Source organism: Anomaloglossus baeobatrachus, chromosome 5, assembly GCF_048569485.1.
Source record: "Anomaloglossus baeobatrachus isolate aAnoBae1 chromosome 5, aAnoBae1.hap1, whole genome shotgun sequence".
Lineage (NCBI taxonomy): Eukaryota > Metazoa > Chordata > Amphibia > Anura > Aromobatidae > Anomaloglossus > Anomaloglossus baeobatrachus.
In genome coordinates this window covers 456531529-456554940 of record NC_134357.1, presented here as the reverse complement: position 1 = coordinate 456554940, position 23412 = coordinate 456531529, and the positions used below count along the sequence as shown (strand labels likewise).

Here is a 23412-nt window from a genome sequence, read left to right as displayed (position 1 = left end):
AATGTAGAGTCTGAGTGCTCTCACCAGATCTAACAAGTGCAAATCCTTTTCACATTGGTGAACTGGATGAGGACAAAACGAGGGTAAGGAGATGTCCTGATTGAGATGAAAAGTGGGCAAGGCAAATGGCCAGGGAGAAAACCCCTGAGCAGAGCACCACGACAGGAATATTTTCCACGTCCTGTGGTAGATCTTGGCGGACGTTGGTTTCCTAGCCTGTCTCAGTGGCAATGACCTCTTGAGATAATCCTGAAGACGCTAGGATCAAGGACTCAATGGCCACACAGTCAGGTTGAGGGCCGCAGAATTCAGATGGAAAAACGGCCCTTGAGACAGCAAATCTGGTCGGTCTGGCAGTGCCCACGGTTGGCCGACCGTGAGATGCCACAGATCCGGGTACCACGACCTCCTCGGCCAGTCTGGAGCGACGAGGATGACGCGGCGGCAGTCGGCCCTGATGTTGCGTAACACTCTGGGCAACAGTGCCAGAGGCGGAAACACATAAGGAAGCCGAAACTGCGACCAATCCTGAACTAAGGCGTCTGCCGCCAGAGTTCTGTGATCTTGAGATCGAGCCATGAATGTTGGGACCTTGTTGTTGTGCCGTGACGCCATTAGGTCGACGTCCGGCATCCCCCAGCGGCAACAGATCTCCTGAAACACGTCCGGGTGAAGGGACCATTCCCCTGCGTCCATGCCCTGGCGACTGAGAAAGTCTGCTTCCCAGTTTTCTACGCCCGGGATGTGAACTGCGGATATGGTGGATGCTGTGGCTTCCACCCACAGCAGAATCCGCCGGACTTCCTGGAAGGCTTGCCGACTGCGTGTCCCACCTTGGTGGTTGATGTAAGCCACCGCTGTGGAGTTGTCCGACTGAATTCGGATCTGCTTGCCTTCCAGCCACTGCTGGAACGCTTTTAGGGCAAGATACACTGCCCTGATCTCCAGAACATTGATCTGAAGTGAGGACTCTTGCTGAGTCCACGTACCCTGAGCCCTGTGGTGGAGAAAAACCGCTCCCCACCCTGACAGACTCGCGTCCGTCGTGACCACCGCCCAGGATGGGGGTAGGAAGGATTTCCCCTTCGATAATGAGGTGGGAAGAAGCCACCACCGAAGGGAAGCTTTGGTTGCCTGAGAGAGGGAGACGTTCCTGTCTAGGGACGTCGGCATCCTGTCCCACTTGCGTAGGATGTCCCATTGAAGTGGACGCAGGTGAAACTGCGCGAAAGGGACTGCTTCCATTGCTGCCACCATCTTCCCCAGGAAGTGCATGAGGCGCCTCAAGGGGTGTGACCGACCTTGAAGGAGAGATTGCACCCCTGTCTGTAGTGAACGCTGTTTGTCCAGCGGAAGCTTCACTATCGCTGGAAGAGTATGAAACTCCATGCCAAGATATGTCAGTGATTGGACCGGTGTCAGATTTGACTTTGGAAAATTGATGATCCAACCGAAACTCTGGAGAATCTCCAGAGTAACGTCGAGGCTGTGTTGGCATGCCTCTTGAGAGGGTGCCTTGACCAGCAGATCGTCTAAGTAGGGCATCACTGAGTGACCCTGAGAGTGGAGGACCGCAACTACTGTAGCCATGACCTTGGTGAAAACCCTTGGGGCTGTCGCCAGGCCGAACGGCAGTGCCGCGAACTGAAGGTGTTCGTCTCCTATGGCGAAGCGCAAGAAGCGCTGATGCTCTGGAGCAATTGGTACGTGGAGATAAGCATCCTTGATATCGATCGATGCGAGGAAATCTCCTTGGGACATTGAGGCGATGACGGAGCGGAGGGATTCCATCCGGAACCGCCTGGTCCTTACGTGTTTGTTGAGCAGTTTTAGGTCCAAAACAGGACGGAAGGACCCGTCCTTCTTTGGAACCACAAACAGGTTGGAGTAGAAACCGTGACCCTGTTGCTGAAGAGGAACCGGGACCACCACTCCTTCTGCCTTCAGAATGCCCACCGCCTGCAGAAGAGCCTCGGCTCGCTCGGGAGGCGGAGATGTTCTGAAGAATCGAGTCGGAGGACGAGAGCTGAACTCTATCCTGTAACCGTGAGACAAAATGTCTCTCACCCAACGGTCTTTTACTTGTGGCAGCCAGGTGTCGCAAAAGCGGGAGAGCCTGCCACCGACCGAGGATGCGGTGTGAGGAGGCCGTAAGTCATGAGGAAGCCGCCTTAGTAGCGGCACCTCCGGCGGTCTTTTTAGGGTGTGATTTAGACCGCCATGCGTCGGAGTTCCTCTGATCCTTCTGCGGCCTTTTGGACGAGGAGAATTGGGACCTGCCCGCACTCCGAAAGGACCGAAACCTCGACTGTCCCCTCCTCTGTTGGGGTGTTTTTGGTTTGGCCTGGGGTAAGGATGTTTCCTTTCCCTTGGATTGTTTGATGATTTCATCCAATCTCTCACCAAACAAACGGTCGCCAGAAAATGGCAATCCAGTTAAGCACTTTTTGGAAGCCGAATCTGCCTTCCATTCCCGCAGCCACAAGGCCCTGCGTATTGCCACCGAATTGTCGGCTGCAACCGCCGTACGGCTCGCAGAGTCCAGGACAGCATTAATAGCGTAGGACGCAAATGCCGACGTTTGAGAGGTTATGGACGCCACCTGCGGCGCAGACGTACGTGTGAGTGCGTCAATTTGCGCCTGACCAGCTGAGATAGCTTGGAGTGCCCATACGGCTGCGAATGCTGGAGCAAAAGACGCGCCGATAGCTTCATAGATGGATTTCAACCAGAGCTCCATCTGTCTGTCAGTGGCATCCTTGAGTGAAGCTCCATCTTCCACTGCAACTATGGATCTAGCCGCAAGTCTGGAGATTGGAGGATCCACCTTGGGACACTGAGTCCAGCCCTTGACCACGTCAGGGGGGGGAAAGGGTAACGTGTATCCTTAAGGCGCTTGGAAAAACGCTTCTCTGGACAAGCTCGGTGTTTCTGGACTGCCTCTCTGAAGTCAGAGTGGTCCAGAAACATACTCTTTGTACGCTTGGGAAACCTGAAACGGAATTTCTCCTGCTGAGAGGCTGACTCCTCCACTGGAGGAGCTGAGGGAGAAATATCCAACATTTCATTGATGGACGCAATAAGATCATTCACTATGGCGTCCCCATCAGGAGTATCAAGGTTGAGAGCGGCTTCAGGATCAGAATCCTGATCAGCTACCTCCGCTTCATCATACAGAGAGTCCTCTCGCTGAGACCCTGAACATTGTGATGATGTCGAGGGGATATCATAGCGAGCTCGCTTAATCGGTCTGGGGCTGCGGTCCGTGTCAGAGACCTCACCCTGGGATCCATGAGACACCCCGGGAGGACATTGCTGTTCCAACTGAGGGGGACCAGGGGGCAATGATTCCACAGTGTCCCTGGCTTGAGATGCCGGCCTGGACTGCAAGGCTTGTAATATCTTAGCCATAGTCTCAGAAAGTCTTTCAGTAAAAACTGCAAACTCCGTCCCTGTCACCTGGACAGTGTTAACAGGTGGTTCTCCCTGGGCTACCCTTAGCAGAGGCTCCGGCTGAGAAAGTGCCACAGGGGCCGAGCATTGCACACAATGAGGGTCAGTGGAACCTGCCGGCAGTATAGCCGTACATGCTGCACAGGCAGCATAGTAAGTCTGTGCTTTGGCACCCTTGCTATTTGTGGACGACATGCTGTTGTCTCCTCTGAGCAATACAGGAGGGTATATAGACAAAAATTAACAGTGCACCATACAGTGTAAAGTATAGTCTATAATCATATAATCTATAAGTACACTTCTGCACTAGTGGGGCCAGCACCACAGGTGCTGCTTACCGCCTGCGCAAAGCGGTTGTGGGTACCAGAAATCCTGCCTGGGTCTCCCTGAGCTTGTCTCTCCTCTCCAGCGTTAGCAGAGCTGAGAGGAATGGCTGCCGGCGTCCTGAGGAGAGGAGGGAGCCGTGGGCGTGACCCAGAAAAGTGCGGGAACTGGTGCCCCACTGTGCAGAGTGAGGGGGGTGGAGTATGCAAAGCATGCTCCAGCCCTCAGTGCTGCCGTCCTGTACAGCGTCCCGCCCTTCCCCTGATTGGCAGGGCTGGGGGCGGGAAGAAAAATAGACTAGGCCGCAAAAGCCGGGGACTCGAGTTATAAGCGCGGCCGCCGTATAAGCGCGGTCGGCGCGGAAGTCCCCGGCGCACTAACAGTCCCAGCCGCGCCGCAGTGATAACCATGGCAGCGGCGGTCAGCGCGGCAGTCCCCCTACACGAACACACTCAGCAACGCTGAAGTGTGTAATGGCACAAACGCAGTCAGCGCTGCTGTCCCCGGTGCACTAGCACACCCAGCAATGCTGGAGTGTTGCTGTGCGCGGTCCCCACGGGGACACCGAGTACCTCAAAGTAGCAGGGCCATGTCCCTGAACGATACTCGGCTCCTATCCAGCATGGTCCTCAGGAGCTGTGGATGGAGCACGGTCTCCTGTGCCTGGAGACCGAAAGGATCCCACTTCACCCAGAGCCCTAATCGAGGGATGGGGAAGGAAAGCAGCATGTGGGCTCCAGCCTCCGTACCCGCAATGGATACCTCAACCTTAACAACACCGCCGACAAGAGTGGGGTGAGAAGGGAGCATGCTGGGGGCCCCGTTATGGGCCCTCTTTTCTTCCATCCGACATAGTCAGCAGCTGCTGCTGACTAAGCTGTGGAGCTATGCGTGCATGTCTGACCTCCTTCGCACAAAGCATAAAAACTGATGAGCCCGTGGCAGCACGGGGGGTGTATAGGCTGAAGGGGAGGGGCTTTACACTTTTAGTGTAATACTTTGTGTGGCCTCCGGAGGCATAGCTATACACCCAATTGTCTGGGTCTCCCAATAAGGAGCGACAAAGAAATACATCTTTATTATACTCACCTAGGGGCGGTCCGGGGGGCATCGCTGGTCCTGGATCCTCCTCAGCCCCGTGAGGATTACTGATCCATAGTCATCCACACAGTCCTCCATTGCGCTCCTGCGCACTTTGCTCTGCCCTCAGCTGGGCAGATCAATGTACTGTAATGCGCATGCGTGCTTTGACCTTTGCTCGCACCTGTGCATTTCAGTACTTTTCACTCAGCAGGGCAAATCAAAGTGCGCATGCATGTTTGTGTGTATGACAAACTAGGCCAGGAACATTCATTACACCATGAACCCCATATCTACAGGTTAATAACTATTGGAAATATCAGATCTTTAATGATTGTATTGAAACCATCAGTGTCTTATATGCAAGTAATTAAAGGATCTTAAAAAAGGTTGTCCACTACTTCTAGAATCATGGCCTGTCCTCAACATAGGTCATCAACGTCAGCCAAGGTCCAACACCCTACACCCACCACCAATCAGCAGGGGTGTCAGACATTGATGATTTATTCTAAGGTTAGACCATTAACCCCTTCAGCACCAGAGCGGTTTCAGTTTTTCCAGGTTTTTTGCTCCCTTTCTTCTGAGAGCCGTAACTTATTTTTTCCGTCAGTCTTGCCATATGAGGGCTTTTTTTGTGGAACGCGTTATGGTTTCATTTAAAAAGTACAAGTTTTACCATAGTGTACTGGAAAACAGCAAAAAAATTCCAAGTGTGGAAAAACTGCAAAAAAAAGTGTGATGGCACAATAGTTTGTGACATTATTCAGTGTTCACTATATGGTAAAACTGATGTGTTGTGATGCCTGAGGTCGGTGCGAGTTTGTAGACACCAAACATGTATATGTTTACTTGTATCTAAGGGGTTAAAAACAAAAAAAATAAAACAAGCTTGTCCAATAAAAGTGTCATACGTTTTGCGCCATTTTCCGAAACCCGTAGCGTTATTTTTTGGGATCTATGGCTCAGTGCTGGCTTATTTTTTGCATCTCCAGCTGAAGTTTTTAATGGTACCATTTTTTTGCACAGATCGCCTGTTATTGCATTGCATTTTGCACAAAAAAAACCAAAAACACAAACACAACGTAATTTTGGCGTTTGGTAAACGGCGTAGCAGTAAAAAAATTCCAATCAGATTAATTTTACATTTTTATAGATCAGGCGTTTCTGAACGCAGCACCACCAAATGTGTATATTTTTTAACCCTTTAATTTTCAATGGGGTGAAGGGGGGGGGGGGGGTGATTTGAACTTTTAGGTTTTTTTTTTCCACTTTATTTTACTAGTCCCCCTAGGGGGCTATATGGATCAACAATCTGATCGCTCTGCCATATCTGTAGCTCTCAGCTACAAAGCTGAGAACTGCAGATACGCTGCTTTACTCTCAATGCCGGCACTGAAAGTGACTCAAGTTAGCTACAGGCGACATCACATGACCCTGTGCTACCATGGCAACCACCAAAAGTCACGTGATCACGCACGTGACTTCCGGTGAGGGCGGCGGTAAGTAAAAGTATTGACCGCACGCATATACATCTTGCTGCCAGACTGACAGCGAGATGTAAGGGGTTTAAAAGTTATGGGTGGAAAGTGATCCCACTCGTAACTTTAAGGCACACATGTCAACCGTTAGCAGCTGATGTGAGCGTATCGCAGCGACCTGCCCACGGCAGGGGGCGGGGATTAACCTCACACGATCCATGATGGATATATCAGTCATAGGTCGTGAAGGGGTTAATGTAAATTAGATTATAACTTCTAAAGGCCCCATGCATACCATCAGTGTTAGAAATGTGGGATGCACAGTACTCGCTGCATACAAAACATTGTGGTGTGCAGTACAAGCAGTGGATGGGATTTTAGAGATCTCCTGCTCACTGCTTTGTACTGCTGCGTAAACGGACTTGCGGTGCGGGTTTCCTATCCGCTGAATGTCAATTTCTCCTGCGAGACACTCAAGTCCTCTGCAAGGGAGAACGGAGAGAAAATATTGCACTTCCAGAATGCTTACTAAACTAATCCTTACATCATAAGGGTAAGTGCAAACTATCAAGAATGAACAGTTTTTTGCTCTCGATGAGTTTATTTATTGCCAATTTGTTTTTGGTTTTTTTTAGGGACTTTACCAAGTGGGTGTTGCAAAGGATTCTCAGAGCATCTGTAGGTTGCTGTGCATTATCCTATGAGAAACAATCACCCCCTTCCCCCAAGAGGGAAGAAAACAAGTGGACTCACCCTCAGAGCTCTTTTCCATCTGCGATTCAATAATCTCTGCGATACTCGCCCAGTAAAGCGGGGAGAGTCATGCAAGTGTTATGCAAGTCTGTAGATTTTTAACACCCAAGGATTCATGCGACACCCGTATGACATGCGAAAGCCGTTCATAGTGCGAGAGCTGAGACTGTGCAAAACAGCATGCTGCGATTGCACAGAGATCCCGATTCGGGGAGGGGGGGAAATCATTGATTAACAGTGGTGTGAGTGCAAGCTTTATCAGATTGCACCAGGAAATCGTGAGTGGAAAAGAGCACTTACTGCCTGGCCCGTAATGGGGCAATGGTGCACATTGCTCGGCCTTTACGGCATTCTCTGGGATTGCTGTGCTCTGCTTGCTGCAGCAGACCCATGGACAGTAAATGGAGTTAGAGCATTTACACTATCACACAGCCCTCCACTCATCTCCTATAGCCTCTGTTCTAGCAAGAATGTTAGACTTGGGTAATGCGCCGTTAAAGGGAACCTGACACCAGTTTTTTGGGCCTATAAGCTGCAGCCACCACCACCAGGCTCTTATATACAGCATTCTAACATGCTGTATATAGGAACGGCGCCTCCCCTTTCGGCCATCTTTGTCTTCCTTATTCTGAAGCTGTGATGCATGACGTGTCTACGTCATACACTCACCGATCCTGCACAGGCGCACTACAATACTTTCATCTGCCCTGGCAGATCAAAATGCGCCTGCATCACACTGCGGCTTCAGAATAAGGAAGATCAAAAAGGCTTAAAGGGGGAGGCGCCAGTCCCGGAGAACGGTGCCACCCATCCGACTGCTGTGCACCGGAGCGACCTTCTAGGCGAGTATTATAAAGTGATTTTTATATGTTCTACACAGCGGCCTGGGCCCTTATATACAGTATTCTAGAATACTGTATATAAGCTTACTGGTTGTGGCCGCAGTTTATGGGCCCAAAACCTGGTGACAAGCTCCCTTTAAAAGATGTGGAGAAAATCATGATGAATGCATTTTGAATAAACACCTCCTATACATAGAATATACTGTAAGCTTGTAGTTATGAGCCCTGAGTGGTTGAGTCTTTGGTCATGAGGTAAGCACACAGCCTAAACAGGTCACAGCAGCCAAAGAAGTGGTAAAGAAATCAGGAGGACAGATGTCAGTAGGGACCGGCCCTGCACCAATTTTTCATGTTTCTCCTAGAGGGGAGAATCTAGAACTTTGTAAACTTGACGCTTGTACTTCAAAAGTGACTGGTGACCCATCAGAAGACATCTCTAGCACCCACCTCAAGTGAGACTGGATCTCTACTTCTCGGCGCAGTTGGTGCTCCACCCCAGCCTTCTCCAGCTGGGACTTGAACAGAACCTTCAGCGCCAGGATGAATTTACTCTGCTTCTCACGGGCCAAGTACACATTGCCAAACTTTCCTTTCCCTAAAGGACGGCCAATCTCAAAATCTTCAAGACACCACTGCTTCCTGCAGGAACAAAGACGAGTGTAACCGTCACCAGATATATCAGGACTGCAGGTTGTACATTCACTTGAGACAATCAAGACTTAGGCAAAAAAGTTACATCTTTAACACAGCACTCAGCTTGAGCAATAAGATTGATTAACACCCTACAGTGGCAACCACTTAAACTGCTGACAAGTATGCACTTAATAGGCGACCCCCCCCAGAGCATCCAAACACTAGTAGGACTACTCACTTTTTACCCTCTTCCTTGGGGGCGGCTGGGGCCAGAGCCTTGTTCTGATCTGGAGTCTTCTTGTCTATAACTGGTGCTGGAAAATTACAAAACATAAGACTGTCATAGAGTGAAGTGTTGGCACCGATCACTGTGTCAGAGGTGAATTCACCCTCATTTCTCTGCAGCACATCAATAACACATTGCACTAACCCCTCAATCATACAGAGATGACGGCACAGTCTAGATCCAGACACCAAGTACTGGACCCATGATACAAGCAGGCATGTAGCAGAGATCTCATCTAGCAGGAGACTTTACCGGCTGAGTTAATGCTCAGGGCCTTCTCCTTGTTCTCATTCACTGCCTGTGGTTTGCATGGATGCTGCGCTGGTGCGGTTGGCTTGGTTGATTGTACCGTTGGCTTCTGATTGGGTATAACCGGCTTCTGGGTGAGGACCCTCTGTGGCATGTTGGAAGAGCAGAGGATTCTCTGGGGGGCTGTGCCATTCACAGCCGGCTTCACCTGGGGGGCTTGTTGGGTAACCGGAATACGTTTAGGCCCGTCAGCCATAGGTGTCACGCTCTGAAGACAAAACGGAAGTTAGAGAAAATCGGATATGATGGCATTGTAGGTCTGAGAAAACCAGTGACCAACGGGCCAAACATTGAAGGATGTAGTCGATTGAAGCACTGGACAGAACACCCACTCAACACCATTCATTATACACATACATGGATCTAAAGGGAAATGGAACAGTGGTGCCAAAGTAAGAGTCATGTAAGGTGAGGCTGATGTACTAACTGGCTTCTTTTGGGCCATGTGTGGTGGAGCAGGCTCAGAATTCATGTTACGGATGGTCTACAGAATTCAGACTTCAGGATGGGGGGGTGGGGGGGAACCACTGCAGCAGAGCTCGATGTGGGGCTGTTATTTCCAATGCTAGAGTGATAAGAGGTCAGTGCTGGGCCGAATACTGACAGCCAATGAGTGTGCAGAGGGCAGGGCTGGGCAGTAGGCCGGGCGGTGCCAGCTCTGACTGAGGATTGGCATAAGGAAGATGTCATGTTTGGTTGAGCTGCAGGTAAACAGAGCTGCAGAGAATAAAGGGAATTTTGTTTACTTACCGTAAATTCCTTTTCTTCTAGCTCCAATTGGGAGACCCAGACAATTGGGTGTATAGCTACTGCCTCCGGAGGCCACACAAAGTATTACACTTAAAAGTGTAAAGCCCCTCCCCTTCTGCCTATACACCCCCCGTGGGATCACGGGCTCCTCAGTTTTAGTGCAAAAGCAAGAAGGAGGAAAGCCAATAACTGGTTTAAAAACAAATTCAATCCGAAGAAACCTCGGAGAACTGAAACCATTCAACATGAACAACATGTGTACCCGAAAAAAACAAAAATCCCTAAGGAAACAGGGCGGGTGCTGGGTCTCCCAATTGGAGCTAGAAGAAAAGGAATTTACGGTAAGTAAACAAAATTCCCTTCTTTGTCGCTCCATTGGGAGACCCAGACAATTGGGACGTCCAAAAGCAGTCCCTGGGTGGGTAAAATAACACCTCGTGATAGGGCCGTAAAACAGCCCTTTCCTACAGGTGAGCAACCGCCGCCTGAAGGACTTGTCTACCTAGGCTGGCGTCCGCCGAAGCGTAGGTATGCACCTGATAATGCTTGGTGAAAGTGTGCAGACTCGACCAGGTAGCCGCCTGGCACACCTGCTGAGCCGTAGCCTGGTGCCGTAATGCCCAGGACGCACCCACGGCTCTGGTAGAATGGGCCTTCAGCCCTGAGGGGACCGGAAGCCCGGCAGAACGAAGGGAATTTTGTTACTTACCGTAAATTCCTTTTCTTCTAGCTCTTATTGGGAGACCCAGACGATTGGGTATAGCTACTGCCCTCCAGAGGCCACACAAAGCACTACACTAAAAAGTGCAAGGCCCCTCCCCTTCTGGCTATACCCCCCCGTGGTATCACGGGTTCTCCAGTTTTAGTGCCAAAGCAAGAAGGAGGAAGCCAATAACTGGTTTAAACAAATTAACTCCGAATAACGTCGGAGAACTGAAAAACCGTTCAACATGAACAACATGTGTACCCGCAAACAACAAAAAAATCCCGAAGGACAACAGGGCGGGTGCTGGGTCTCCCAATAAGAGCTAGAAGAAAAGGAATTTACGGTAAGTAACAAAATTCCCTTCTTCAGCGCTCTATTGGGAGACCCAGACGATTGGGACGTCCAAAAGCTGTCCCTGGGTGGGTAAAGAGATACCTCATGTTAGAGCTGCAAAACAGCCCTCCCCTACGGGGATGTCACTGCCGCCTGCAGGACTCTTCTACCTAAGCTGGCATCCGCCGAAGCATAGGTATGCACCTGATAATGTTTGGTGAAAGTGTGCAGACTCGACCAGGTAGCTGCCTGGCACACCTGTTGAGCCGAAGCCTGGTGTCGCAAAGCCCAGGACGCACCCACAGCTCTGGTTGAGTGGGCTTTCAGCCCTGAAGGAACCGGAAGCCCAGCAGAACGGTAGGCTTCCAGAATTGGTTCTTTGATCCATCGAGCCAGGGTGGCTTTAGAAGCCTGCGACCCCTTGCGCTGGCCAGCGACAAGGACAAAAAGTGCATCTGAACGGCGGATAGGCGCCGTGCGAGAAATATAGATTCTGAGTGCTCTCACCAGATCTAGCAAACGTAAGTCTTTCTCATACCGGTGAACCGGCTGAGGACAAAAGGAAGGCAAGGATATATCCTGATTAAGATGAAACGAGGATACGACCTTAGGGAGAAACTCCGGAATGGGACGCAGCACTACCTTGTCCTGGTGGAACACCAGGAAGGGAGCCTTGGATGACAGAGCTGCCAGCTCAGACACTCGCCTAAGCGATGTGATCGCAACAAGAAACGCCACTTTCTGTGACAGGCGAGAAAAGGAAACGTCCTTTAGAGGCTCGAAGGGCGGCTTTTGCAGAGCAACTAGTACTCTGTTCAGATCCCATGGATCTAACGGCCGCTTGTACGGGGGCACAATATGACAGACCCCCTGTAGGAACGTGCGCACCTTAGGAAGACGTGCTAGACGCTTCTGAAAAAACACAGATAGTGCCGAGACTTGGCCTTTAAGGGAGCTGAGCGACAATCCCTTTTCCAACCCCGATTGCAGGAAGGAAAGAAAGGTGGGCAATGCAAATGGCCAAGGGGATACTCTCTGTGCAGAGCACCAGGATAAGAAAATCTTCCACGTTCTGTGGTAGATCTTAGCAGACGTTGACTTCCTAGCTTGTCTCATTGTGGCTACGACTCCTTGAGATAATCCTGCGGACGCTAGGATCCAGGACTCAATGGCCACACAGTCAGGTTCAGGGCCGCAGAATTCTGATGGAAAAACGGCCCTTGGGACAGTAAGTCTGGTCGGTCTGGCAGTGACCACGGTCGACCGACCGTGAGATGCCACAGATCCGGATACCACGATCTCCTCGGCCAGTCTGGGGCGACGAGTATGACGCGGCTGCAATCGGATCTGATCTTGCGTAACACTCTGGGCAAGAGTGCCAGAGGTGGGAAGACGTATGGGAGCCGGAACTGCGACCAATCTTGAACTAATGCGTCTGCCGCCAGAGCTCTTTGATCGCGCGACCTCGCCATGAATGCCGGGACCTTGTTGTTGTGCCGGGACGCCATTAGGTCGACGTCCGGCACTCCCCATCGGCGACAGATTTCCTGAAACACGTCCGGGTGAAGGGACCACTCCCCTGCGTCCATGCCCTGGCGACTGAGGAAGTCTGCTTCCCAATTTTCTACGCCTGGGATGTGAACCGCGGATATGGTGGATGCTGTGTCCTCCACCCACATTAGAATGCGCCGGACTTCTTGGAATGCTTGCCGACTGCGCGTCCCTCCTTGGTGGTTGATGTATGCCACCGCTGTGGAGTTGTCCGACTGGATTCGGATCTGCTTTCCTTCCAGCCACTGTTGGAAGGCCAGTAGGGCAAGATACACTGCCCTGATTTCCAGAACATTGATCTGAAGGGTGGACTCCTGCGGAGTCCACGTCCCCTGGGCCCTGTGGTGGAGAAACACTGCTCCCCACCCTGACAGACTCGCATCTGTCGTGACCACTGCCCAGGATGGGGGCAGGAAGGATCTTCCCTGAGACAATGAGGTGGGAAGGAGCCACCATTGTAGAGAGTCCTTGGCCGTCTGGGAAAGAGAGACTTTCCTGTCCAGGGACGTTGACTTCCCGTCCCATTGGCGGAGAATGTCCCATTGAAGTGGGCGCAGATGAAACTGCGCAAAGGGAACTGCTTCCATGGCTGCCACCATCTTCCCGAGGAAGTGCATGAGGCGCCGTAAGGGGTGCGACTGGCCTTGAAGGAGGGATTGCACCCCTGTCTGTAGGGACCGCTGCTTGTTCAGCGGAAGCTTCACTCTCGCTGCTCGAGTATGAAACTCCATGCCAAGATACGTTAGCGACTGTGACGGTGACAGATTCGACTTTGGAAAGTTGATGATCCATCCGAACGTCTGTAGAGTCTCCAGCGTAGCATGTAGACTGAGTTGGCATGCCTCTTGAGAGGGTGCCTTGACAAGTAGATCGTCTAGGTAAGGGATCACCGAGTGTCCCTGAGAGTGCAAGACTGCTACCACCGCCGCCATGACCTTGGTGAAGACCCGGGGGGCTGTCGCCAGACCGAATGGCAGAGCTACGAACTGAAGATGGTCGTTTCCTATCACAAAACGTAGAAAACGTTGATGTTCTGTAGCAATTGGCACGTGGAGATAAGCATCTTTGATGTCTATTGAGGCAAGGAAGTCTCCTTGAGACATTGAGGCAACGACAGAGCGGAGGGTTTCCATCCGGAACCGTCTGGCGTGCACATGTTTGTTGAGCAGCTTTAGATCCAGAACAGGACGGAACGAGCCGTCCTTTTTTGGAACCACAAAGAGATTGGAGTAAAACCCTCGCCCTTGTTCCTGAGGCGGTACAGGAACCACTACTCCTTCCGCTCTTAGGGAGTCCACCGCCTGCAGCAGGGCATCTGCTCGGTCTGGATGTGGGGAGGTTCTGAAGAACCGAGCTGGAGGACGAGAACTGAACTCGATTCTGTACCCGCGAGACAAAATGTTTGTCACCCACCGGTCTTTGACCTGTGACATCCAAATGTCGGAAAAGCGGGAGAGCCTGCCCCCGACCGGAGATGCGGAGGGGGGGGGCTGGAAGTCATGAGGTAGCCGCTTTGGAAGCGGTTCCTCCATTTGCTTTCTTGGGGCGTGCGTGAGCCCGCCAGGAATCTGAGACTCTTTGCGTCCTCTGAGTCCCTTTGGACGAGGAGAATTGTGTCTTGCCCGAACCTCGAAAGGACTGAAACCTCTGCTGCCATTTTTTCTGCTGAGGTTTGCTTGATCTGGGCTGGGGTAAGGAAGAGTCTTTACCCTTGGACTGTTTAATGATGTCAGCCAATGGCTCGCCAAACAGTCTATCTCTAGATAAAGGCAAGCTGGTTAAACATTTTTTGGAACCAGCATCTGCTTTCCAGTCCTTTAACCACAAGGCTCTGCGCAAAACTACCGAATTGGCGGACGCCATTGAGGTGCGGCTGGTAGATTCTAGGACCGCATTGATAGCGTAAGACGCAAACGCAGACATCTGCGAGGTAAGGGACGCCACTTGCGGCACCGCTGGATGTATGACAGCATCCACTTTTGCTAAACCAGCTGAAATAGCTTGGAGTGCCCATACGGCTGCGAATGCTGGAGCAAACGACGCGCCGATAGCTTCATAGACAGATTTTAACCAAAGGTCCATCTGTCTGTCATTGGCATCCTTAAGGCTACTTTCACACATCAGTTTTCTGTATTCAGGCACAGTCTTTTTTCCTGATCCAACGGATCCTGAAAAAAAAAGTGAAAACCGTATCCACCGGATCCGTTTTTTTAACGGATCCGTTATGCCGGATCCGTTAAAAAACGGATCCGGTGGATACGGTTTGCATCCGTTTTTGCATCCTTTTCGTCCGGTTTTTGGCTGGATCCGTTTTGTTAATTACATTGGTGCATGCGCAGTTAACAAAAACGGATCCGGCGGCCGCATCCGTTTTTTACCGCATTACGCCGGATCCGGCGTCCATAGGCTTCTATTGTAAAACACGCCGTATCGCGCCGGATCCGGCGCGATGCGTTTTTTTTGCCGGACAAAAAAACGTTGCAAGCTACGTTGCCTCCGGCCGCCGCATTTATTTATTTTGCCGCATCCGGAAAAAAACGGATGCACCGCAAAGCCATCCGGTACAATCCGGTAACAATGCAAGTCTATGGGGAAAAAACGGATGCGGTACTGGATCCGTTTTACCCGTTTTTTTCCGGATTGAACCTGATGGCAAAAAACTGATGTGTGAAAGTAGCCTAAATGAAGCGCCATCCTCCACTGCAACTATGGATCTAGCTGCAAGTTTGGAAATCGGGGGGGTCTACTTTTGGACACTGGGTCCAGCGCTTGACCACATCAGGGGGGAAAGGAAAACGTGTATCCTTAGAACGTTTAGAGAAACGCCTTTCTGGATGAGCGTCGTGTTTCTGGATTGACTCTCTGAAGTCAGAGTGATCCAAGAAAGCACTCAATTTACGCTTGGGATAGAGGAAACGAAACTTCTCCTGCTCTGCAGCTGCCTCCTCTGCAGAAGGAGCTGGGGGAGAAATATCCAACAGTCTATTGATGGCTGAGATAAGCTCGTTTACCATGGCGTCCCCATCCGGGGTATCCAGATTGAGAGGGGTTCCAGGATAAGACTCCTGATCACTCTCTTCAGACGCATCACAGGGCGACTGATTGCGCTGAGACCCTGAGCAGTGTGATGACGTTGAGGGTCTTTCCCAGCGAGCTCGCTTAGGGTGACTGGGGCTATCATCTGAGTCATAATACTCAGCCTGGGAAGCCGGGGACCCCCTTGCAGTCTGGATTAATTCCAACTGAGGGGGATTAGAGGACAGAGACCTCGCCGTGTCCATAGACTGAGCCCCAGTCATGGATTGCAAAGTTTCAAGGATTTTTGCCATAGTCACAGACATTCCATCAGCAAAAACTGCAAAGTCTGTCCCTGACACCGGGGCAGGACTTACAAGCGTCTCAGCCTGGGTCACTACCCCTCCGGACTCCGGCTGGCGAAGCAGCACCGGATCTGAGCATTGCACACAATGGGGGTCTTTGGAACCTGCTGGTAGAGCAGCCCCACATGCAGCACACGCAGTGTACACAGCCCTAGCAGCCTTGCGTTTTGTGGATGACATGTTGCTGCCTCCTCAGAGCGATCTGGGTATCCAGCCAGGAAGCGACCTCACAGTGCAAGAAATAAATAAATATATATATCTGGTGACACAGTACACCAATACACACTGAGGCACTAGAGGGGCCAGCTGAAATGCCGCTTACCGCCCGCTTAAGAGCGGGTGTGTGGTCGCCAAAAGCCCCCTAGTCCAGGTCTCCCAGAGCCTTGCGTCCTTCCTCTAGCCAGACTGCATGTAATGGCTGCCGGCGTCCTGGGAGAGGAGGGGGGGCGGGCCCTGGGCGTTCCTGGCTAAGAGCGGGAAGCCTGCTTCCCTCTGTGCCTAGTGAGAGGGCTGGAGCATGTAAATCAGGCTCCAGCCCTCGTCGCTGCTGCGAAACAGCGTCTCTCCCCTACCCTGATTGACAGGGTGGGGGCGGGAACGAAGCGGAGCTAGGCCGCAAAAAGCCGGGGACTAAAGTTATAAACGCCGCCGCCGTAAAAGCGCGGTCGGCGTGTCCCCGGCGCACTACAAGTCACAGCAGCGCCGCCGGTCCAGTGGGGGTCGGCGCTGCGTTCCCACAACACAAAAGTCCCCCAGTAAACTGCAGGAACACCAACTCAATCGTTACGGTCCCCGGCGCACTACAACACCCAGCCATCCCGGAGTGTGTCTGTGCCTGCCGGGGACACAGAGTACCTGTATGATGCAGGGCCATGTCCCTGATTGTACTCCTGCTCCATATCCATCAGGTTCAACTGGGTCTGTGGATGGAGCCCGGCGTCAGAGCTTAGAGGCCGGCAGGATCCCACTTCCACAGAGCCCTACAAGGGGATGTGGAAGGAAAACAGCATGTGGGGCTCCAGCCCCTGTACCAGCAATAGGTACCTCAACCTTACAACCCCATCCACGGGTGAGAAGGGAGCATGCTGGGGGCCCTATATGGGCCCTCTTTTCTTCCATCCGAAATAGTCAGCAGCTGCTGCTGACTAAAATCTGTGGAGCTATGCGTGGATGTCTGACCTCCTTCGCACAAAGCTTGAAAACTGGAGAACCCGTGATACCACGGGGGGGTATAGCCAGAAGGGGAGGGGCCTTGCACTTTTTAGTGTAGTGCTTTGTGTGGCCTCCGGAGGGCAGTAGCTATACCCAATCGTCTGGGTCTCCCAATAGAGCGCTGAAGAAGATAGGCTTCCAGAATTGGTTCCTTGATCCACCGAGCCAGGGTGGATTTTGAAGCTTGCGACCCTTTACGCTGACAAGGACAAAGAGTGCATCCGAGTGGCGCAGGGGCGCCGTGCGGGAAATGTAGATTCTGAGCGCTCTCACCAGATCCAACAGATGCAAATCCTTTTCACATTGATGAACTGGATGAGGACAAAAAGAAGGTAAGGAGATATCCTGATTGAGATGAAAGGGGGATACCCCCTTAGGAAGAAACTCGGGAATCGGGCACAGAACCACCTTGTCCTGGTGAAATACCAGGAAGGGAGCTTTGCATGACAGCGCTGCTAGCTCGGACACTCTCCGAAGAGACGTGACCGCTACTAGAAAGGCCACTTTCTGTGAAAGGCGAGAAAGGGGAACATCCCTCATAGGCTCGAAAGGCGGCTTCTGGAGAGCAATTAGAACTCTGTTCAGATGCCAAGGTTCTAATGGCCGCTTGTAAGGAGGGACTAAGTGACAAACCCCCTGCAGGAACGTGCGTACCTGAGGAAGTCGGGCTAGGCGCTTCTGAAAAAATACAGATAGCGCTGAGACCTGTCCTTTAAGGGAGCCTAGCGACAAACCTTTTTCCAAACCGGATTGCAGGAAGGAAAGAAAAGTAGGTAATGCAAATGGCCAGGGAGAAACTCCCTGAGTAGAGCACCAAGATAAGAAAATCTTCCACGTCCTGTGGTAGATTTTGGCGGACGTTGGTTTCCTAGCCTGTCTCATGGTAGCAATGACCTCTTGAGATAATCCTGACGACGCTAGGATCCAGGACTCAATGGCCACACAGTCAGGTTCAGGGCCGCAGAATTCAGATGGAAAAACGGTCCTTGAGACAGCAGGTCTGGCCGGTGTCTGGTAGTGCCCACGGTTGGCCTACCGCGAGATGCCACAGATCCGGATACCACGACCTCCTCGGCCAGTCTGGAGCAACGAGGATGGCGCGGCGGCAGTCGGACCTGATCTTGCGTAGCACTCTGGGCAACAGTGCCAGAGGTGGAAACACATAAGGTAGCCGGAACTGTGACCAATCCTGAACTAAGGCGTCTGCCGCCAGAGCTCTGTGATCGTGAGACCGTGCCATGAAAGCCGGGACCTTGTTGTTGTGCCGGGACGCCATTAGGTCGACGTCCGGCATCCCCCAGCGGCGACAGATCTCCTGAAACACGTCCGGGTGAAGAGACCATTCCCCTGCGTCCATACCCTGGCGACTGAGGAAGTCTGCTTCCCAGTTTTCTACGCCCGGGATGTGAACTGCGGATATGGTGGAGGCCGTGTTTTCCACCCACCTCAGAATCCGCCGGACTTCCTGGAAGGCTTGTCGACTGCGTGTTCCGCCTTGGTGGTTGATGTATGCCACCGCTGTGGAGTTGTCCGACTGAATTCGGATCTGCTTGCCTTCCAGCCACTGCTGGAAGGCCTGTAGGGCAAGATACACTGCCCTGATCTCCAGAACATTGATCTGAAGGGTGGACTCTTGCTGAGTCCACGTACCTTGAGCCCTGTGGTGGAGAAAGACTGCTCCCCACCCTGACAGACTCGCATCTGTCGTGACCACCGCCTAGGATGGGGGTAGAAAGGATTTCCCTTTCGACAATGAGTTGGGAAGCAGCCACCACCGAAGAGAATCCTTGGCCGCCTGAGAAAGGGAGACGTTCCTGTCGAGGGACGTCGACCTCCCGTCCCATTGGCGGAGAATGTCCCATTGTAGTGGACGCAGATGAAACTGCGCGAAAGGGACTGCCTCCATTGCTGCTACCATCTTCCCTAGGAAGTGCATGAGGCGCCTCAAGGGGTGCAACTGGCCTTGAAGGAGATTGCACCCCTATCTGTAGTGAACGTTGTTTGTCCAGCGGAAGCTTCACTATCGCTGATAGAGTATGAAACTCCATGCCAAGATATGTCAGCGATTGGGCCGGGGTCAGATTTGACTTTGAAAAGTTGATGATCCACCCGAAACTCTGGAGAGTCTCCAGCGCAACGTTCAGGCTGTGTTGGCATGCCTCTTGAGAGGGCGCCTTGACCAGCAGATCGTCTAAGTAAGGGATCACAGAGTGTCCCTGAGAGTGCAGGACTGCTACTACTGCTGCCATGACCTTGGTGAAGGCCCGTGGGGCTGTCGCCAGACCGAAAGGCAGAGCTACGAACTGAAGGTGTTCGTCTCCTATAACGAAGCGTAGAAAACGCTGATGCTCTGGAGCAATCGGCACGTGGAGATAAGCATCCTTGATGTCTATTGATGCTAGGAAATCTCCTTGAGACATTGCGGCGATGACGGAGCGGAGGGATTCCATCCGGAACCGCCTGGTTTTCACGTGCTTGTTGAGCAGTTTTAGGTCTAGAACGGGACGGAAAGACCCGTCCTTTTTTGGCACCACAAACAGGTTGGAGTAAAAACCGTGACCTTGCTGCTGAAGAGGAACAGGGATCACCACTCCTTCTGCCTTTAGAGTGCACACCGCCTGCAGAAGAGCATCGGCTCGGTCGGGAGGCGGAGACGTTCTGAAGAATCGAGTCGGAGGACGAGAACTGAACTCTATCCTGTACCCGTGAGACAGAATGTCTCTCACCCAACGGTCTTGGACCTGTGGCAGCCAAATGTCGCCAAAGCGGGAGAGCCTGCCACCGACCGAGGATGCGGAGAGAGGGGGCCGAAAGTCATGAGGAAGCCGCCTTGGTAGCGGTTCCTCCGGCTGTCTTTTTTGGGCGTGACTGAGCCCGCCAAGAATCTGAGCTCCTCTGATCCTTTTGAGACCTTTTGGACGAGGAGAATTGGGACCTGCCCGAGCCTCGAAAGGACCGAAACCTCGACTGTCCCCTCCTCTGTTGGGGTTTATTTGGTCTGGGCTGAGGTAAGGATGAATCCTTACCCTTGGATTGTTTAATGATTTCATCCAATTGCTCACCAAACAGTCGGTCACCAGAAAATGGCAAACTGGTTAAACACTTTTTGGAAGCAGAATCTGCCTTCCATTCCCTTAACCACAAGGCTCTGCGTAAAACCACGGAGTTGGCGGACGCCACTGCCGTACGGCTCGTAGAGTCCAGGACAGCATTAATAGCGTAAGACGCAAATGCCGACATTTGAGAGGTTAAGGATGCCACTTGCGGAACAGATGTACGTGTGACAGTGTCAATCTGCGCCAGACCAGCTGAAATAGCTTGGAGTGCCCACACGGCTGCGAATGCTGGAGCAAACGACGCGCCGATAGCTTCATAGATTGATTTCAACCAGAGCTCCATCTGTCTGTCAGTGGAATCTTTAAGTGAAGCCCCATCTTCCACTGCAACTACGGATCTAGCCGCAAGCCTGGAGATTGGAGGATCCACCTTGGGACACTGGGTCCAGCCCTTGACCACGTCAGGAGGGAAGGGATAACGTGTATCCTTAAGGCGTTTGGAGAAACGCTTATCTGGATAAGAGTGGTGTTTCTGGACTGCCTCCCTGAAGTCAGAGTGGTCCAGAAAAGTACTCAATTTACGCTTGGGATACCTGAAATGGAATTTCTCCTGCTGTAAAGCTGACTCCTCCACTGGAGGAGCTGAGGGAGAAATATCCAACATTCGATTGATGGACGCTATAAGATCATTCACTATGGCGTCACCCTCAGGAGTATCCAGATTGAGAGCGGTCTCAGGATCAGAATCCTGATCAGCTACCTCCGCCTCATCATACAGAGAGTCCTCCTGCTGGGACCCTGACCAGTGTGATGATGTCGAGGGCCGTTCCCAGCGAGCTCGCTTAGGCCGTCTGGGACTGTCGTCCGTGTCAGAGCCTTCACCCTGGGATGCATGGGACATCCCCGGAGCCCGGAGTTGATCCAACTGAGGGGGACCAGGGGGCAATGATTCAACAGTGCCCATGGTCTGAGGTACCGGTCTGGACTGCAAAGTTTCTAGAATTTTAGTCATAGTCACAGACAATCTATCAGCAAAAACTGCAAACTCCGTCCCCGTCACCTGGACAGTGTTCACAGGTGGTTCTCCCTGGGTCACCTCTAGCAGAGACCCCGGCTGAGCAAGTGCCACAGGGGCCGAACATTGCACACAATGGGGATCAGTGGAACCTGCCGGTAGAACAGCCTCACAAGCAGTACAAGCAGCATAGAAAGCCTGTGCCTTGGCACCCTTGCTTTTTGCGGACGACATGCTGTCCTCTGAGCAATCTAGGAGGGTATATAGCCAAGAATAGCGACCGTACAGTGCAATGTATAGAATACAAGCATAAAAGTACAAATGAACACTTCGGCGCTAGTGGGGTCAGCACTTCAGGTGCTGCTTACCGCCCGCTGAAAAGTGGGTGTGTGGTCGCCAGGATCCCGTGTCTGGGTCCCCCAGAGCTTGTCTCCCCTCTCCAGCTCCGACTGCACACAGGAATGGCTGCCGGCGTCCTGTGAAGAGGGGCGTACCGTGGGCGTGCCTCAGACAAAGTGCGGGAAACTGGCGTCCCACTGTGTTCAGTGAGTGGGCTGGAGTATGCAAGCAGACTCCAGCCCTCGGCGCTGACGTCCGGCACAGCGTCCCGCCCCTCCCCTGACTGGCAGGCCTGGGGGCGGGAAAGCAACGAGACTAGGCCGCAAAAGCCGGGGACTCGAGTAATAAGCGCGGCCGTCCAGAGGCACGGCCAGCGCGGAAGTCCCCGGCGCACTACAAGTCCCAGCCGCGCCGCAGTGTAAAACTGACAGCAGCGGCCGGCGCGGCAGTCCCCAATACATTAACTAACTCAGCAAAGCTGTAGTGAGTAGTGGCACAAGCGCGCAGCGCTGTTGTCCCCAGCGCACTAACACACACAGCAATGCTGCGGTGTCTGCGCGCGGTCTGTACGGGGACACAGAGTACCTTGACGTAGCAGGGCCATGTCCCTGACGATACTCAGCTCCATATCCAGCAGAAACCCCAGTGGCAGTGGATGGAGCACGGTCTCCTGTGCCTGGAGACCGGTAGGATCCCACTTCACCCAGAGCCCTAAGGGGGATGGGGAAGGAAAGCAGCATGTGGGCTCCAGCCTCCGTACCCGCAATGGATACCTCAACCTTAACAAACACCGCCAAGAGTGGGGTGAGAAGCGAGCATGCTGGGGGCCCTAGTATGGGCCCTCTTTTCTTCCATCCGACATAGTCAGCAGCTACTGCTGACTAAACAGTGGAGCTATGCGTGGATGTCTGACCTCCTTCGCACAAAGCTTGAAAACTGAGGAGCCCGTGATCCCACGGGGGGTGTATAGGCAGAAGGGGAGGGGCTTTACACTTTTAAGTGTAATACTTTGTGTGGCCTCCGGAGGCAGTAGCTATACACCCAATTGTCTGGGTCTCCCAATGGAGCGACAAAGAAAGTGATAATTCAAAAGGAACAAAAGCTAGAAAAAAAAAAAAAGTAGGGGTGTTTTTTTACGACAATACAGCACAGATTAAACTCAAAATTTTTTTGTAAGCTATGTCGGACAACTCCTTTAAAGATGAGTGAGTAAATATACAGCCCCGCACTAGGACACAATGTCCACAATAAGCCCTGACACTGCGTTCTTCCATCCAGCATCCTCTCCTACCTTTAGGTTACTGCCAGGAACTCCACTGCGATTCTCCTTGGCTGATCGCTGCTCCATAGTGTCCTGTAATGTGAACATAGAGGGGTTAAAAAGGTTTGTTCCCTTTTAGGCCCTGTGCCCACACACTAGTTTTGACACGCATTTTTCAGAAATCTGCATGTCCATTGGGAAGCCAAAGTGAGAATTCAGAAGTGCTGTGCCCACGTTGCTTATTTTTCCTTTGCGTATTTAGTGCAGATTTGGTGCAGAACGAAATCTGCACCAAATACGCAAGGGAAAATTAAGCAACGTGGGCACAGCACTTCTGAATTCTCAGACTTTGCTGGCTTCACAACGGAAATGCAGATTTTGCTGCAGATTTCTGAAAATATGCAGCAAAATCCGCAGCGTGGGCACAGGGCCTTAATTAGGTTTCTCTAATGGCTGAAATTGGTAATAAAACAAGCCATACTGATTTCCTTCCCCAGGTCTCCAGAGTCTGGTATCTGCATTGTTGAGGTGACATTGGTGCCAATCAGTGATCCCAGTGTAGATGTGACGCCCTGGCAAAACCAGGTAGTCACAGCTAGGCCCCTGCATGACACCTTCCCTCATTAGGAAACACAACCGACCAGAAAACCC

At 52.1% G+C, this 23412-nt stretch overlaps 1 protein-coding gene across 2 annotated transcripts in view; it reads right to left on the bottom strand.

Annotated features, from left to right (window-relative positions):
- The window catches only part of AURKA (aurora kinase A), a 36106-nt gene that overhangs the window by 6571 nt on the left and 6123 nt on the right, over nt 1-23412 (bottom strand). For both annotated transcript variants that reach the window (XM_075350576.1, XM_075350575.1), the window contains exons 2-5: nt 22792-22854; nt 9102-9366; nt 8802-8877; nt 8378-8569 (exon numbers count right to left, since the gene is read on the bottom strand). In XM_075350576.1, the coding sequence (XP_075206691.1) occupies nt 8378-8569; nt 8802-8877; nt 9102-9366; nt 22792-22848 (590 nt within the window). In that variant the 5' untranslated portion in view covers nt 22849-22854. The remainder of the gene's footprint in view (nt 1-8377; nt 8570-8801; nt 8878-9101; nt 9367-22791; nt 22855-23412) is intronic.